This window comes from Cervus canadensis, chromosome 11, assembly GCF_019320065.1.
Source record: "Cervus canadensis isolate Bull #8, Minnesota chromosome 11, ASM1932006v1, whole genome shotgun sequence".
NCBI classification, from domain to species: Eukaryota; Metazoa; Chordata; class Mammalia; order Artiodactyla; family Cervidae; genus Cervus; species Cervus canadensis.
The window spans coordinates 42425701-42442296 of record NC_057396.1 but is presented as its reverse complement, the minus strand read 5'-3'; the positions used below and the strand labels follow the sequence as shown (position 1 = coordinate 42442296).

The following is a 16596-nucleotide window of genomic DNA, read 5'->3' as shown; positions in this document are numbered from 1 at the left end:
CAGAAATTGAGAGATCAAGAGGAAAAATCAGTTACCATTGGATTGGCCATCCTACAGGGCCTCTGATGTTACAAAACTATGGAGCCATCATAACAAAAATTCACCAAGAATCTACTTGGTTCTAGGCAACTAAAGAAACAACACAGAATGGAGCACTGGAACTCCACCCTGGGAAGTGGCTTCATATTGATGGGGATTCTGAATGACAGTGGGTCTCCTGAGCTGCTCTGTGCTACAATGATAGTCCTGTACATGCTGGCCCTCACCAGCAATGGCCTGCTGCTCCTGGTCATCACAGTGGATGTCTGGCTCCATGTGCCCATGTACCTCCTGCTCGGGCAGCTCTCTCTCATGGACCTCCTCTTCACGTCTGTTGTCACTCCCAAGGCCATCACAGATTTTCTGCTCAGTGAAAACACCATCTCCTTTGGGGGCTGTGCCTTTCAGATGTTTCTGGCACTGACAGTGGGTGGTGCAGAGGACCTCCTACTGGCCTTCATGGCCTATGACAGGTATGTGGCCATTTGTCATCCTCTTAACTACATGGTCCTCATGAGGCCAAGGGTCTGCTGGCTCATGGTGTCCACACCCTGGGTCCTGGCTTCCTTGAATGCATTATGTCATATCCTGTATACCATGCACTTCCCTTTCTGCATGTCCCGGAATATCAACCACCTACTCTGTGAGATTCCACCTCTCTTGAAGTTGGCCTGTGAAGATGCCTCTAGATATGAACTCATGTTGTATGTGACTGGTGTGACCTTCCTGATTCCACCTCTTATTGCTATTCTTGCCTCCTACACACTAATCCTACTTACTGTGCTCCACATGACCTCAAATGAAGGGAGGCAGAAAGCCCTGGTCACCTGCTCTTCCCACTTGACTGTGGTCGGGATGTTCTATGGAGCTGCCACATTCAGGTATGTTCTGCCCAGTTCCCTCCACAGCTCCAAGCAGGACAACATCATCTCTGTCTTCTACACGATTGTCACCCCAGCCCTGAACCCCCTCATCTACAGCCTGAGGAATAAAGAGGTCATGGGGGCCTTGAGGAGGGTCCTACGAAAATATATGCTGTGAACACACTTCACCATCTTGGGAGAGCTTATAGCTTGACACCAAAATTCATTCCTCCTCAAAGTCAGAAGTTTTCTGCTAAAAGTGAAATACTTATGACAAAGTATGACTCCACCATAGTGGAGAGTATATCTTTTAATAGAAAAATGAAGAATGTAGCTTTACTTGTCAAATGCTATTTTAAATTGTCTTTCTGTGAAGTAATTTATGAGATATGTATGAGACTGTTTTTATTGAATTATATTTGGTTTACAATGTTGTATTCATTTTCTCTATATAGCAAAATGACTCAGTTATATACATATATATATACACACTCATTTTTATATTCTTTTCCATTATGACTTATCTCAGGATATTGAATATAACTTCCTCTGCTATACAGTAAGACCTTGTTGTTTATTCATTCCATGTGTAATGGTTTGATTTGCTAACCCCAAACTCCTAGTCTATCCCTCCTCCTCCTTTCCTCTTCCTTGGCAACCAGAAGTCTGTTCTCTGTGTCTGTGAGTCTGTTTCTATTTTGTAAGTAGGTTCCTTTGTGTTATAGTTTAGATACCACATATATGGGATATTCTATGGTATTCTTCTTTCTCTTTCTGACCTACTTCACTTGGTATGATGATCTCTATTTCCATCCATGTTCCTGTTATGTGCTTGGGCTTGGCTGCTCAGTCATATCCAACTCTTTGCGACCCTTTGGACTGTAGCCCACCAGGCTCCTCTGTCCATGGTATCTTTCAGGCAAGAACACTGGAGTGGGTTGCCACCTGCCTTCTCCAGGGGATCTTCCTGACCAAGGGATTGAACTCAAGTCTCCAAAAGTGAAAGTGTTAGTCACTCAGTCATGTTCAACTCTTTGTGACCCCATGAACTGTGTAGTTTGACCAGGCTCCTCTGTCCATAGAATCCTCCAGGCAAGAATAATGGAGTGGGTAGCCATTCTCTACTCCAGGGGATCTTCCTGACCCAGCGATCAAACCCAGTCCTCTGCATTGCAGGCAGATTCTTTACCATCTGAGCCATCAGTGAAGCCCCCATCTTCCTATAACCACCCTTTAAAGAAGGTTAGTGGGTCTAAAATTTGTACAAAACTCAAGGTCCTTGTCCCTGCTGTATGGTCTTTGCTTAGGTTTCCCAGTTGAAATTTTCTTTTTTGGGACCTTATATTGGTTCAGTATGGACTCCTGCAAGTCAGAGGTCCTGTCCCAAGTTTTCAAAAACTCCTCTTCCCATTTAACACTGTAGTTAATTGGGAAAACAAACAGTAAATTTTAAATAGAATATGATCAAATAACAAATGCTGGAGAGGGTGTGGAGAAAAGAGAACCTTCCTACACTGTTGGGGGGAATGTAGTTAGTGTAGCCACTATACAAAACAGTATAGTGGTTCTTAAAAAAAAAAAAAAATTGAGTTACCATATGCTCCAACAATTCCACTCCTGGGCGCCTATCTGGACAAAACTGCGTCAAAAAGATACATGCACCCTATGTTCGTATCAGCACTACTCACAATAGCCAAGACATGGAAGTAACCTAAATGCCCATTAACAGATGAACAGATGAAGGTATGGCACATATATACGGTGGAATACTACTCAGACATAAAAAGAATGAATTAATTCATTAGTTGTTAATTAACTCCATGGGGTCACAAAGAGTTAGACATGACTGAGTAACTAAGCACAGCATGTGATAATTATAATTAATTATTAATATTAAATCAAGTATATAATTAAATCAATAAAATATACTAGTTGTATTCAATATAATTGTTTAATTATAGTTATTCATATCATAATTAAATATTGTAATTATACTTCATTATTAATTCATTCTTTTTTATGGCTGTGTAGTAGTCCATTATATACCTATACCACAACTTCACCCATTCATCTGTTAATGTGCACGTAGTTTATTTCCACATCTTGGCTATTGTGAATAGTGCTGGTATGACCAAAGGGGTGCATGTATCTTTTTGACTTGTAGTTTTGTCCAGATAGATGCCCAAGAGTGGGCTTGCTGAATCATATGGTAATTCAATTTTTCTCTTTTGGGGGAATCTCTATACTGTTTTCTATAGTGGCTGCACTTACATTCCCCCCAACAGTGTAGGAGGGTTCTCTTTTCTCCACACCCTCTCCAGCATTTGTTACTTGATCACATTGTATTTAAAATTTACTCTTTGTTTTCCCAATTAACTGCAGTGTTAAATGGGGAGGGAGGTTTTGCAAACTTCAGACGTGACCTCTGACTTGGAGGAATCCATATTGAACCAATATAAGGTCCCAAAAAAGAAAGTTTCAACTGGGAAGCCTAAGCAAGGACCATACAGCTGATGAGATGTAGTTATCAGGGTCAGGGACTTGAGTTTTGTACAAATTTTAGACCAACTGACCTTCTTAAAAGGGTTTTCCAGGTGGCTCAGTGGTAAAGAATTCGCCTGCCAATGCAGGAGATGCAGGAGACACAGGTTCAATCCCTGGGTCGGGAAGATCCCCTGGAGGAGGAAACGGCAACCTGCTCCAGTATTCTTGCTTGGAAAATTCCATAAACAAAGGAGCCTGCTGGGCTATGGTCCAGTGGGTCACAAAGAGTTGAATGCGACTGAGCATGCACACACGACCTTCTTAAAAGATCATGTTAGCAGCCTAGTTTAATGCCCACATTAGTAGTGGTTTGAATGTATTTGCATCATGTTCACTCCTCCTTTTTCCAAGCATCAGCCATCATGGAATCTCCCCTGTCTGGACACTCCAACAGATGTTTTTTATTTGTTTATTTTTGCTTGTTTTGTTTTTGACATGGAGACTTTTTAATGCTGCCTAAAATTCCAAAAGTACTAAAATGAGTAAAAGAGAAAAACAAGGCATCAGCAAAGGTTGCAAGTAAACAGCTATGTTTATTATTTCATGATAAACAAGCACACAAACAAGACTGGTTTTCCATTATCTCAAGGTTATATTGAAATATCCTTACACTTGTAAAAGGTATGTTTGACATGTATAGATGTGTGAGTCTACAGATATGTATTTATGCTGAAAAGGAGGACTCACATGAACATACAGATACACACTTATTCTTTAGTAGCTTAAATATGCTGTGCTGCTACCATTTATAGTACAACAAATAATAGACATTGTTTTCTCTTTTTGCTTATTGACTCCAGTAAATCCTGCTGGTTTCATCTATACAATACATTCCAAATGTGGGCACTTGTTGCAGTCTCTCCCCAAAGCATCTTAGTCCAGTCACCATAATCTGTTGCCTATTATTCCACAATAGCTATTTCTTATTTCCATTTTTGTCCCTCTATAATCTGCTTTCTCCCTTTCTCCTTCCTTAAACTATTTATGATGGTTTAAGATTGACCATCATAAACATATCAGAGCATTTCACTTTTCAAGAAGGATACACATGATCTTGCTGTGTCTACCCAGTCCATATTTGAATCTGTGCTCTCTTACATTCACTCTAACTCCTTTGACCTTCTTATTGTCCATTACACGGTTCAAAATTATTTCTGCTTTAGAGCCAGTTAGTAGCTATTCTCCTAGCCTGTGATGTTTTTCTGTCAAATCTGCTTGTCTTACTACTTCTTGTCATTCACATCTTAAAAATCTTAACTTTTCAAAAAGGTTACCGATTAAAGTGTCATGCACCCAAACCAAAAGGCATTATCACATACTGTGTTTTAATATTTTTCATTGTATTTATCATTATGTAAAACTTTCTTACACCTTGGTTTACCTGCTCACTCTCTGTTTCCGCTTTCCAAAATGAAAATTCCATGAGAGCATGGACTCTGCTATGTGTGTGTCATAGCTTCTTCTCCATAAAAATTGAGGTATGAATATAGAATAGTCTCTATAATAGCAATGTATATGCATGTAAGTGCCTGTATATATCTTCACTGATGATATAGAGGAACATGCTATGTTTGTACATACAAAGATTACTATTTTATTTAAACACAATATATTAGTTTTTTGCTAAATAACCTATAAATTCAAAGTTATAACTATCAAAACTTTAATGGCATTTTTAAAAGTGAATTTGGATAAGCTAAGAGGTAGAAAATTGTAGAATAGATGATATATAAGAGAGATGTCCTACCAACTAAAACTATAGTAATTGAAATATAACAAAGTGTAGTAGCTGATAAATATGCAATATTCATATTGAAATTTAGTATATTTTATGGTGTATTTGATATTAATGGGAAAAGATGAGTAACCATACTAGAAAAAATGGCTAAATATTTAGGGAAATAGTACCATATTAATTCATAATACATGAATATATATATATTCTCCTAAAATAAATTCTAGATTTTTTAAAGATCTAATGGTTAAAACACAGTCTAATGTCAGGCTGTCCACCCCAGGTTCATGTCCCTCTTCTTTCTGTGCATATATGGGACCATGTGGTTGAACTTCAACCAATGGAATATGATGTGTGCTCCTTCTCAGGCACAAAACCTACCAATGAAAAACCTTTTAATCTTCATTTTTCTGGATATTGACATGCAAGATAACCATGAAACCTGCAAATAGCAGAACTTCTGTCAACCTAGGTCTATACATCTTCCACTCCATCTCTCAACTAGAATTTGTATAAGTGAAAAATAAGCTTCTGCTTGTTAAACCACTGAGATTTTAGATTTATCTGTTAGAACAGGGATTGATAAACACACCTGGGGAAGTTTATGGGACCACATTCATCTTTGTATTGTCTATGACTTGCTGTCCCACGGCAATAGTAGTTGTGATGGGACAGTGTGGCCTGCAAAACCTAAATATATTTAGTTTCTACCCCTTTACAGAAAAAGTTTGCTGACTACTATGCTAAAGCAAATAGTATTATTTTACATAAAGGAAAACTGTAAGCAGATTAGGTAGGGGATCACTGTATAAAGAGAACCAGGCATGGCTTCCTTGACATAGGAAGCAGGCATTTTTCACCTAAAACATTTTGTGGTCTAAGTCGGGCCATATTGCTAGCCCTTGAGCAGGTCTCAGTAATTAATGATCTTAAGGGAGCAAAAGAATACAGAAAAGGCAAGAAAAACAAGAAATCCTTCCTTCTCTTGACTTTGCCTTAGCTGTGTCTTTTGACTTGACACCCACCAAAAGGTGAATCCAGATTTGGGGTATCAAAACTAGAACTAGAATTGGAAGATGACATAGAATATTTTTGTTATATTAAGGGTGAGAAAAGCCTCTCTTAGTAAAAAGAAAAGGACTCTAGCCTTTTACCACCACCCCCCATCACACCTTTATCTGGTTGACTCTTATATCCTTCAGTTTTCAACTTAAAAGTTGCCTCCTCACAAATTGATTCTGTATGATTTCCAAAAGTCTATAATTATGCCATTCAATTATTCTGCTGTAATAATCTTTGCCAAGGTCAGTAGTGACCAAATTGACAAATTCAATAGGCTTTTATCAGTAATACATAAAACTCTGAGTCATTTGAGAAATCTTTCCTGGACGGTCACTCCTCTCACCACATCTGACCCTCCATCTGTTTCTCTGATTCTTGCTGCCTCAGACTTGATTGGCTATACTTCCACCTTGAAATGTTGGTAACTGCAAGGTTCTGTCTTGGATTCTTTCCCACTATCTTTCTTGAACATCACATCTCATCCACAATTGCACTTCAGATTTGCCTTAGGATATTGTTACAAAACATCTGTATTGCCTCCATCTTTGCCACCCCGTGGTCTATAATAGGACCAAGAATTTGCATTTTAATATAACTCCTTCAAGATTGCAATGCATAAGCTTGGTTTTCTGATTAAAACCTTTGGCACATATCTTGAGATATGTCAAATTTCACTTGCAAATATATACAGTAAACTTGAAGATCGATTTCTCTAGCCCATATCTCTCTTTTAAACTCTAGCTTTATCCATTCATTCGAAAACAATGTTTCTTGAGCAATAACAATGGCTGGATACTTTACTATAAATGATAATGTAGAGATCAACAAAGCAGTCACAATTTTTACTGCCGTGGAATTTGCAGCCTAATGGATGACTCAGATGTTAAGCAAATAATTACACAATTGGCTTCTACAAAAGCCATTCCATTACCTAAAATGCAGTGTACAATTTTTAGTGTGCTTAAGAATCACTTGGGACTCATTACAAATGGAGAATCCTAAGATCAACTTCCCTACTCCATCGTGTACTGAGCAATATTTTCAAAAAACAACCTAGGAATCATTTTAAGTCATAATATGTAAAACTATGGTCTGCATTATAAATGTCTTACCAAGGCATAAAGTAGTGCCACAGTTCTCATTTTCTTAACTTCATCCTCATTATCTATTACTGTCTTATAAATTTTCCATATTCAACATTTTCAGAATTACATGCTGGGCAAATTCTTCAGTACAAAAAAGAGTGTTTTTCAGTCTAGATTATGTCTTACTTTCATCTTTATAGCTCATTATTTTCTTAACATATACATACTCTTAGAAAAATTCTGCCATTTGCTGTTCATTAAATATTCTCCCTTTAAAATTTCAGATATTGTTAAAATGAGAATTTTAAGCTATGCTAGAAATATAACACCATCAAGACTTTACTTTTTTTTACATCTATAGCCTGATCTTCCAGAAATATACCTGAAATATATGATACATTCAAAATATATTTGATGAATGCATGCAAGTGCATGCATTTTCAATGAAGAAAATGAATCCATTTGCCAGAAATACATTCTTGTATTTGTGATAGTTTTGTTTGCTTCTTTGTTTTTTTGATGTCCAGTTGTCTACTTGTTTTGATTTCTTTATTAGCTTGTATGGGCTTGCAGAGTAGTGACTGTTTATTCATCAACTTTTCATTTCCTTCCTTCCTTTCTTTCTATATTTTTCTCCCTTCTTTTCCTTTCTATATTACTTTCCTGTGTCTACCAAGGTCCCTTGCTTTGATTAGGCAATATGCTGAACTTATTTGAGAAGACATGTGGGAAAATAGGAGAAGAAAAAAGAAATGTAGGAATGGAATGAAAATGGGGAAATTTTATAATAAAGTCACTTCTCTCCACATCCCTAAAACTGTCATCAAAATCAGAGATTCCCACATTCAAAAAAACTATTTTGCAGTCACCCTCCTGAGAGCCCCTTTGACATCCTTGTTCCTCAGACTATAAATGATGGGGTTCAGCATGGGTGTGACTGCTGAGTAAAAAACAGAAATCACTTTATCTCTTTCATTCATTATCTTGGAGTTGGGTCTCATGTAGGCAAATATTGCTGAGCCATAGAAGAGGACAACAACAGTGAGATGGGAGCCACAGGTAGAGAAAGCCTTGAGCCGTCCCTCCCCAGATTGCATCTGGATCACAGTGGAGATGATATTCCAGTAGGAGACCAGGATCAGGGAGACAGGAGCTAGGAGGATGGCCACACCCATTGCAAAGATGGCCATTTCTGTCCTGTAGGTGTCTGCAGAAGCCAGCTTCAGGAGGGCAGGAGGTTCACAAAAAAAATGGTTAATGATATTGTTGCCTCGGTAGGGCAGACACAACGTGAATGTGGTGTCCACCAGAGACACGAATGCTCCACTGGCCCAGGACCCTATGGCCAGCTGGGCACATACCCAATGTGTCATGATGGTGGTGTAGCGCAGGGGCTTGCAGACAGCTACATACCGGTCATAGGACATCACTGCCAGCAGAGCACACTCAGTACACCCAACCAGAAGTAGAACAACTATCTGTGTTGAGCATCCAGCAAAGGAAATGGTTTTCCTTTTGACCAGGAAGTGAACTAGCACCTGGGGAACTGTAGTAGTAGAGAAACAGAGATCAGCAAAGGACAAGTTTCTAAGGAAAAAGTACATGGGTGTGTGGAGCCTGGAATCTATGTGAATGAGCACAACAATAAGCAGGTTTCCCAGCACAGTCAGCAGGTAGATGATCAGAAAAAGGAAGAAGAGCAGGACTTGTGTGTGTGGGTCCTGTGAAAGGCCCAGGAAGACAAATTCAGTCACATATGTTTGGTTTGCTTCTCCCATGAATATTTAATACTCTTTATAGGTCAGCACCAAGAAAAAAAAAAGCACACACATATTGATCAGTTAAAAACTATGAGTAACAAGTATTTTATCAATCAATATACAAAACTGGGCCATTGACTTCCAACTCTTATCTGCTTCCATATGTTAGAAGAGTTTTCTTTTTGCTTGGTAGTTCTGACAGTTGAAATCTATTTCTGATTTTTCTCTGCCCTTGAATCTTTCAGTAGAACCAGAGAGCCAGCAATCATCTTGAATATACTAGATGACCGAGCCTTGGCTGGACTACACATAGTTCTGAGAAGATTATAAGGGCTGCTCACAGTACATCCTTCCTTTTATATAAGCTTGGGAAACAAACATACTGCAGTTGCTTTAAACCTGTTAGATTTTTATATTGCAAACTGATAACATTTGTGAAGGCAGATTTTTGTCTTTATATTTACAAAGTAATCCTAAACAAGTGCTCTGAAGCCTGGAAAAGGAAGTTAAAGGAAGGTATTGTTGTTTGTAATCCTGGCCCTTAAATTCACCTGTCATTTGTTCTCATTGTGAAGAGGACGCTGAGGTGCATCAGTAAAAACAGCTGCCTCTCTGTGGTGTCCTCTCAATATGCCCTATTCTGTTCTCCACACTCTTTTCTCTCTCTTTGCACAAAGCCCTTTGGCAAGAATAATACTAATTATTGTATGTCAGGCAATTTCCTGGGGCCAGTCATTATTGTTTCTTTATCCTTTTAATTTTAAATCTTAATTCCATGAATTAATTATTATTATCTCCCAAATACAGAAGATGAAACAGACTCAGAGAAATTTTCAAACTGGCTCCTCTAAGCCTTTGTCACCCTTTCTATATCCTGCGATTATGTTCCTTTCTTACTAAAAAACTGGTTGTAGAGAAGGTTAAGGTTCAGCCCAGTTCTCTCCACTCCTTGAAGATAAATCCACAGACTTTCTCCGTTTTAAGGGTTTTAGAGCTCATCCACTATGGCAGAGCTATTTATCAGTTCAATTCAGTCGCTCAGTTGTGTCTGACTATTCTCAACCCCATGAACTGCAGCACACCAGGCCTCCCTGTCCATCACCAACTCCCAGAGTTAACTCAAACTCATATTTATAGGCCCACAAATAACAGGCATACTGGAACATATTTTAAAGCATTTTGAGGTGTCCTGCCTAAAGGACAATAGAGAGAATTCACGGAAAGATATTGAGAAAACTGACAAAGATTATTTGCAGATCTCTAATTGTACATCTTTAAAAAGCTCAAAGGGATCTAAAGCAAGCTTAGTAAGATGAGTAAGTGAAAAATAAGTAGAAATTTTAGTAAAAAAAAAAGAATTCCTTCACAGTCACTAAACTTAACAGTATACAGTTAAAAAACATTCAAAGACCTATGTGAAGAAAACCAGGAAACATTATATTTGAAGAAATGAATAGGCAGATTAATTTTATGCATCAATTCAGTCAGTTGCTAAGTTGTGTCTGACTTACATAGAACATAATCTTGTAAAGATGTTCATTTCATCCAAATTAATCCATAAATTGATTGAAATTCCAACCAAATTCACATAAGATTTTTGTAATGGAATTTAATAAGCTTATTTTTAATTTCTTCTAGATTAGTAATTTTATAGTAGAAAATGAGGTGTGGAAAAGAAAAATGACGGAGTAGAGGAAACATACCCAACCAGATATAAAATATGTAATAAAATTTTCCATGCTTATTAATATTGTATATACTGAACCAGTATAAAGCATTTGACCAATAAATATATTATAGAACAGAAATATTTTCTAGTATATATGAAAATTTTATATTTGACAAATGTGGCATCTGAAGTGTATCACTTAGTAAAAGATATAGAACAATTGGATATTCACTTTAGAATATTACATGTATATGTTTATATAAGCATATTTATACATACATATAAGTATAAGCAATAATTAATCCCAATTGAATTATCTAATTTTTAAAAACACTTTAATTTTCTATGTAATTAGATAGTCTATCTATTTTTTTGATTTATCTATCTATTGGTCTATTCAATCTTTGGGTAGTAAAAACTTCCCTAAACAAGCACACACATACATACACACAAAGAGAAAGAAATCATAAAGAAAAATGCCCACAAAACTGGCAATTTAAGAATATCAGGATGCTATGAGTGAATGCCACTCTAAACAAAATTTAAAATAAATAAATCTGAGAAAATATTTGCAAACAGTTTAACAGAATTTTAAAATTATTCTTAACTATAAAGGACTTACAAAATCAACTGTATATAACTGTATAGCATAAATACATATATAGGCAAATTGTCAGACTTTGTATGTGATACCTCATTTTAATCTTTTAAATGGAGTGTGAATGGGTGTGAGTATCTGTGTATACATGTATATTTGTGGCATATGTGTGTTTCCACAGTCATTTCTCCTATAGTGAGAGTCAACTGCTCGTGGGCTGCTGCCATTTGTCGGGAGACGGCATAACTCACTGATGGGCAGTTGGGGCTCGGTAGCTAAACTACAGGGTTTAAATCCTAGTTTTTCTGGTTGATATGTGACTAATAGCAAATTACTTGGCTTTTCTGTGCCTTGCTTTCCTCATCTGCAAAATGATGAGATTAATAATGCATATCTTATAGTGCTTGTGTAAACATTAAATAACATACAAAGCATTTAAAGAAATTAGGACAGTAAACGAAGCTAGCCCATAATATTATATATAATATCCCATTACAGTAATGGGATTATAATCTAGAAGTAACTGAAAGATTAGGAAAATGAAGGACAAAGCCTAGTAACACATGGCTGCTATGCCTGAGTGAGGAAAATGCTGCTTCTCCCTGCTTTTACACTTTTCCTTCTTTTGCCCTTTGTTCATCCTTTGGAACTGGATCTGTGTTGCTAGCAAAATTCAATGTTAAGGCCAAATATGATAGGGGATGGAGAGGCTTCTAAGTATGTGGAATGAAGGGACAAAGACAAACTTAATAGTTTGATTTAGTCATGTTTTTCTCTCTTTTTGAAAGTCTTACTATGGAAATTTCCAAACATATATGAAAGTGAAGAGAATAGTGAATAAAATGTCAAATACTTAATAATAAGATTCAAATGCATTAACCAGTTTTGATAGTTTGATCATCTAATTTATTAGAGTTTGAGATAATAAAATATACAAATAGCTATTTAAAAGCTCCTTTATTGCTGAAAGTCTAAAAGAGAAATTATTGTCATATAAGTCTGACATTAGAACCTAGCTTTTTCTCAAAATTCAAACATAAAAAATAAAAATAACCATATTTAAAGATTCTTACAAAGTCTATTGTGCTATAGAAGAATAATTTGTATACATGATTTGTTGATCAATAGAAATTAATTTGTTAACAGTGATTATCCCCAGAAAGTAGAATTCTCGAGGGAGCAGGGCAAGTGACTGAGATCACACTTTTATTTTTTAACCTTATCTATACTCTTTGACTTGTACAATGCAGCCTGCATTTTCTAAGTAAAGAAGAAAATTTAAATTATTTAAAATGAAAAACCTGAAGGAATTACAATGATAATACAGTACAAACAATATAAATTGTAACAATGAAGATAATATTAGAATAATGTAAAAGCTGAAAGATATATCACCGGATCAGAATAAAAATTAGAACCTTCAAAGGCTGTGCAAGAATTGTGTAAATGCTTCTGATAAGTCAGTAAAGCACATATTATTCAGCAAATCATGCTGAAATGATTGACCACAGGCATACCTTTTTTTATTGCACTTCACCTTACTATGCTTTGCAGATACTGCATTTTTTTTTTAAATAAATTGAAGATTTGTGGCAATTCTGAGTTGAGCAAGTCCACTTGCACCATTTTTTTTTTCTGAAAGCATTAGTGCATCTGTATCGTGTTTTGGTAATTCTCGCAATATTTTAAACCTTCCACTAGCAAAAAGATTATAACTTGCTGAAGATTCAGATAATGGTTAGCATTTTTAGTAATAAAGTATTTTTTAAATTAAGGCATGTACATTGTTTTTTTAGACATAATGTCATGGTACCCCTAATAGTCTTTAGTATATTTAGTGTAAATATAACTTTTATTATATGTGCTGGGAAGCCAAAAAACTCACAGAGGACTCACTTTATTGCAATACTCACTTTATTGCAGTGGTCTGCAACTGAACCCATAGTATCTCTGAGGTATGCCTAGAGTTGACAAGCAACTGAAATGTGTCCACTTCACTCACTACAAAGAAAACACTACAGAAGGGTGAAGGATATGTGTCTGTTCATTACACGTGGACACACACATATAAATAACCTTAAACATTTAAAAATAAGGTAACTATCCATTGGTCTCATGTAGTAGAATACCTTTCTGAGCATTACAACAGAATTGCAAACTATAAAAAAACCTAACTTAGTTTACTTCAATTTTAATCTTACACATTCATTCAAACAGGACAATAGCAAGAAAAAACATAACCTGATTTTAAGGTGAAAGAACTGAATAGATATTTCTCAAAAGAAGGCATACAAATGGCCAACAGGGATATGAAAAGAGGCTCAGTATCACTAATCATCAGGGAAATATAAATAAAACCACAATGACAAATAATCTCACACCTATCAGGAGAACTACTATTAAAAAGACAAAAGACAATGCATTTTGATGGAATTCGGAGAAAAGGGGACACTTACATTGTTGGTGGGAAGCGATTTGAAAAACTGTATGGAATTTCCCCTCAAAATTAAAAACAGAACTACCAAATGATCCAGTGGTCCCACTTCTGGATATATGATCAAAAGAAGTGAAATTTGCATCTCAGAGAGGCATCTGCACTCCCAAGTTCGTTACAGCATTATTCACAATAGCCAAGATTATGGAAAGAGCCTAAGAATCTGTTCATGGGTGATTGGATGAAGAAATTGTGATACAGACCCCCACACACATATGCAATGGAATATTATTCAGTCTTAAAGAGGAAGGAAATTTTGCCATCTGTGACAATTTGGATGAACCTGATGGACATTATGCAATTGAAGTAAACCAGAGACAGAGAGACAAGTACTTTATGTCCTAATTTGTACGTGGCATCTGAAAAATTGATCTCATAGAAGCAAAGAGTAGAATAGTGGTTACCAGGCACTGGCAAGTAGGGAAAATAAGAAAATGTTGATAAAAGGGTAAAAAGTTTCAATCAGACAGGATGAGTAAGTTCTGAAGCTCTGATATATAGCACAGTGACTATGGTTAATAATATTGTACTGTACACTTATTTGCTGAGAATAGATTTTAATTTTTCTCCCCCCCCAAAAGTAACTGTGAGGAGACAAATATATTAATCAACTTGATTTTGGTAATCATTTCACAATGTTTACATACATCAAAGCCTCACATTGTGTACCTTAAATATATGCAATATATATGCAATTTTTGTCAGTTATACCTCAGTAAGGCTGGGGAAAAGTTTTTAATGCATTCACATTCACAAAACAAAATTTGAAAGTAAACAACAACATGGAAAAATTAACTTTAGCAAATGTAGGAGATCAAGGATTAATATTCTTGATATTAATTTTATAATTAGTATAAAAAGTCTAACGATTACCAGAAAATAAATTACAAATATTATAGGAAAAAGGTATATACATGAGTTGACAATTCATAATTAGTAAATTTCAATCTCAATACAAGAAAAAGCACATTAAAATTAGATGTCTTTTTGACCATCACATTGGCATGAATTTTTAAAATTTGTAGTATTCAATGATAATGAAGTTCTTGTTTCTTTGGAAACAAAAATATTAAAACCTGCATAATGGGTAATTTGTCAACATAGAGAAAATGCATTAAAATGAGCAGTATACTTTGATAAAGTAAATTCAGACTTACTATTTTGTCATGAATAAATATAATACTATTTCATCAAAAAACAATATGGATAAAATAAATCTGTGAGGATTTTGTTACAGTATTATAAGTACAACTCTTTAAAAGAAGAAATATTCTCAAAAAATCAAATATAGAACATCCAAATGATGGAATACTATGCAGTCCCTGAAAAACTGTAAAATTATTTAATATCAAAATTTTGCAAAATATTTAAGATGAAATGTGAATTATAAAAATATTTTATATTTAAAAATTTGCCTGGCCAAGGTGTTCATATGTGTGTCTTTCTGGGTGATGGGATTATATAAATTTTTTCTTTCCATTTTTATGTGATTTTATATCTCTAATAAAAACAAATTGTTTTGTATGCAGAAAATAAGTAATCTTTCACTCAATCTTTTGTTCTCTATTTTCTGCCTACCTCTTCACTCTCATCTCTTGCCTCTGAGGCAGTGGGTATCCACAGCCTTGCAATCACTCTAGTATCCCCGGTTAATAGCTTAATCCTCCTCCTTGGAGTTGCGGAAAAGAATTCATGAGGCCGTTATTCAGGAGAAGCTGCAAAAGATGAGCAAGTATTCTCTCTGGAAACCGGGTTGAAAAGAGAGAGGAACAGGAGAGTGAAAGGCAAAGCCCAATTCCAAAGAACAGACTCGAGATTTCAGACTCCCTAAGAGAATCAATGCTCCATAGTTACCCTACCCACTCTCACCTGGGTGATGGGTGCGTGAGGCAAACACAGGACGGTGGGATCAGTGATGAAGAGATAAGTTAATGAATGAAGAAAGCTCTGGTTTCTGCAGTCTGCTAATCCATATCCTAATAGTCAACCTCCACTGCAGTTTATAAAATATTCTGAAGGCTTGGACATCACCTGGGCTATAAGTCTTATTCTATACCAAGCCAAGATGTGCCTTTTCTTTAAGAGTTCAAACTTCTCTGGAGGATTTTCCTTGAAGGAAGTCTTTAGACCTAACATCCTAAGAGCTATTGTAAACAGGGCGTTCCCTGGAGCAACCTGCACTTTTACCTCTTTTTTTTTTTAACCTTTCTACAATGACAGATACCCTGGGGCATTTTTTATGGTAATCACAAACTGAAATACCTGAATCTTACCTGATGTCAATTTCTTCACTACTGTTTTCCAGATCAGTCTGAGGAACTCTGAGGTCTCCAAGTTCTGTCAGAATTTTTAAAATAGTTTTCAATAATGACGGTATGAATCATGTGAAATACAGCTGACATACGTATATGCTGCATTATTTTGATGATACCTCCCAATCGAAAAAGTGCCAGGAGATTTCAGAACCCCTGTCTGCAGCTATACTAAGAATGCTTTAATTATTTTCAGCTAATGGGACAAAAAACTAGAGGTACAAGATGCAATTTAAGATGTCATGACTGTTTAAATGAAAGCTTTATTATAACTATTCAAATACAGAAGACTTTGAGAACTAAACATATAATACAGGACTATATAAATAATTCTAAAGGAGAATTCTTAATTTTCCAACCAAACTCCCCCTGTTTTGAGTCCTCTTCATTATACACAGAATTGCTCAAAGCCTTGGCAGAGACATTTCATTCCTC

The 16596-nt window shown here is 35.9% G+C and overlaps 2 protein-coding genes and 1 pseudogene across 2 annotated transcripts in view; 1 reads left to right on the top strand and 2 right to left on the bottom strand.

Moving 5' to 3' along the window:
* Positions 1–16596, bottom strand: part of LOC122449250 (interferon-induced very large GTPase 1-like) — a 393510-nt gene that overhangs the window by 77258 nt on the left and 299656 nt on the right. The gene's annotated exons all lie outside the window — the stretch shown is intronic.
* On the top strand, positions 148–1080 carry LOC122449845 (olfactory receptor 2AG1-like). Its single transcript, XM_043481887.1, has one exon. It carries the CDS (start codon positions 148–150, stop codon positions 1078–1080), a length of 933 nt encoding a protein of 310 aa, XP_043337822.1.
* LOC122449832 lies at positions 8183–9160 on the bottom strand (annotated as a pseudogene).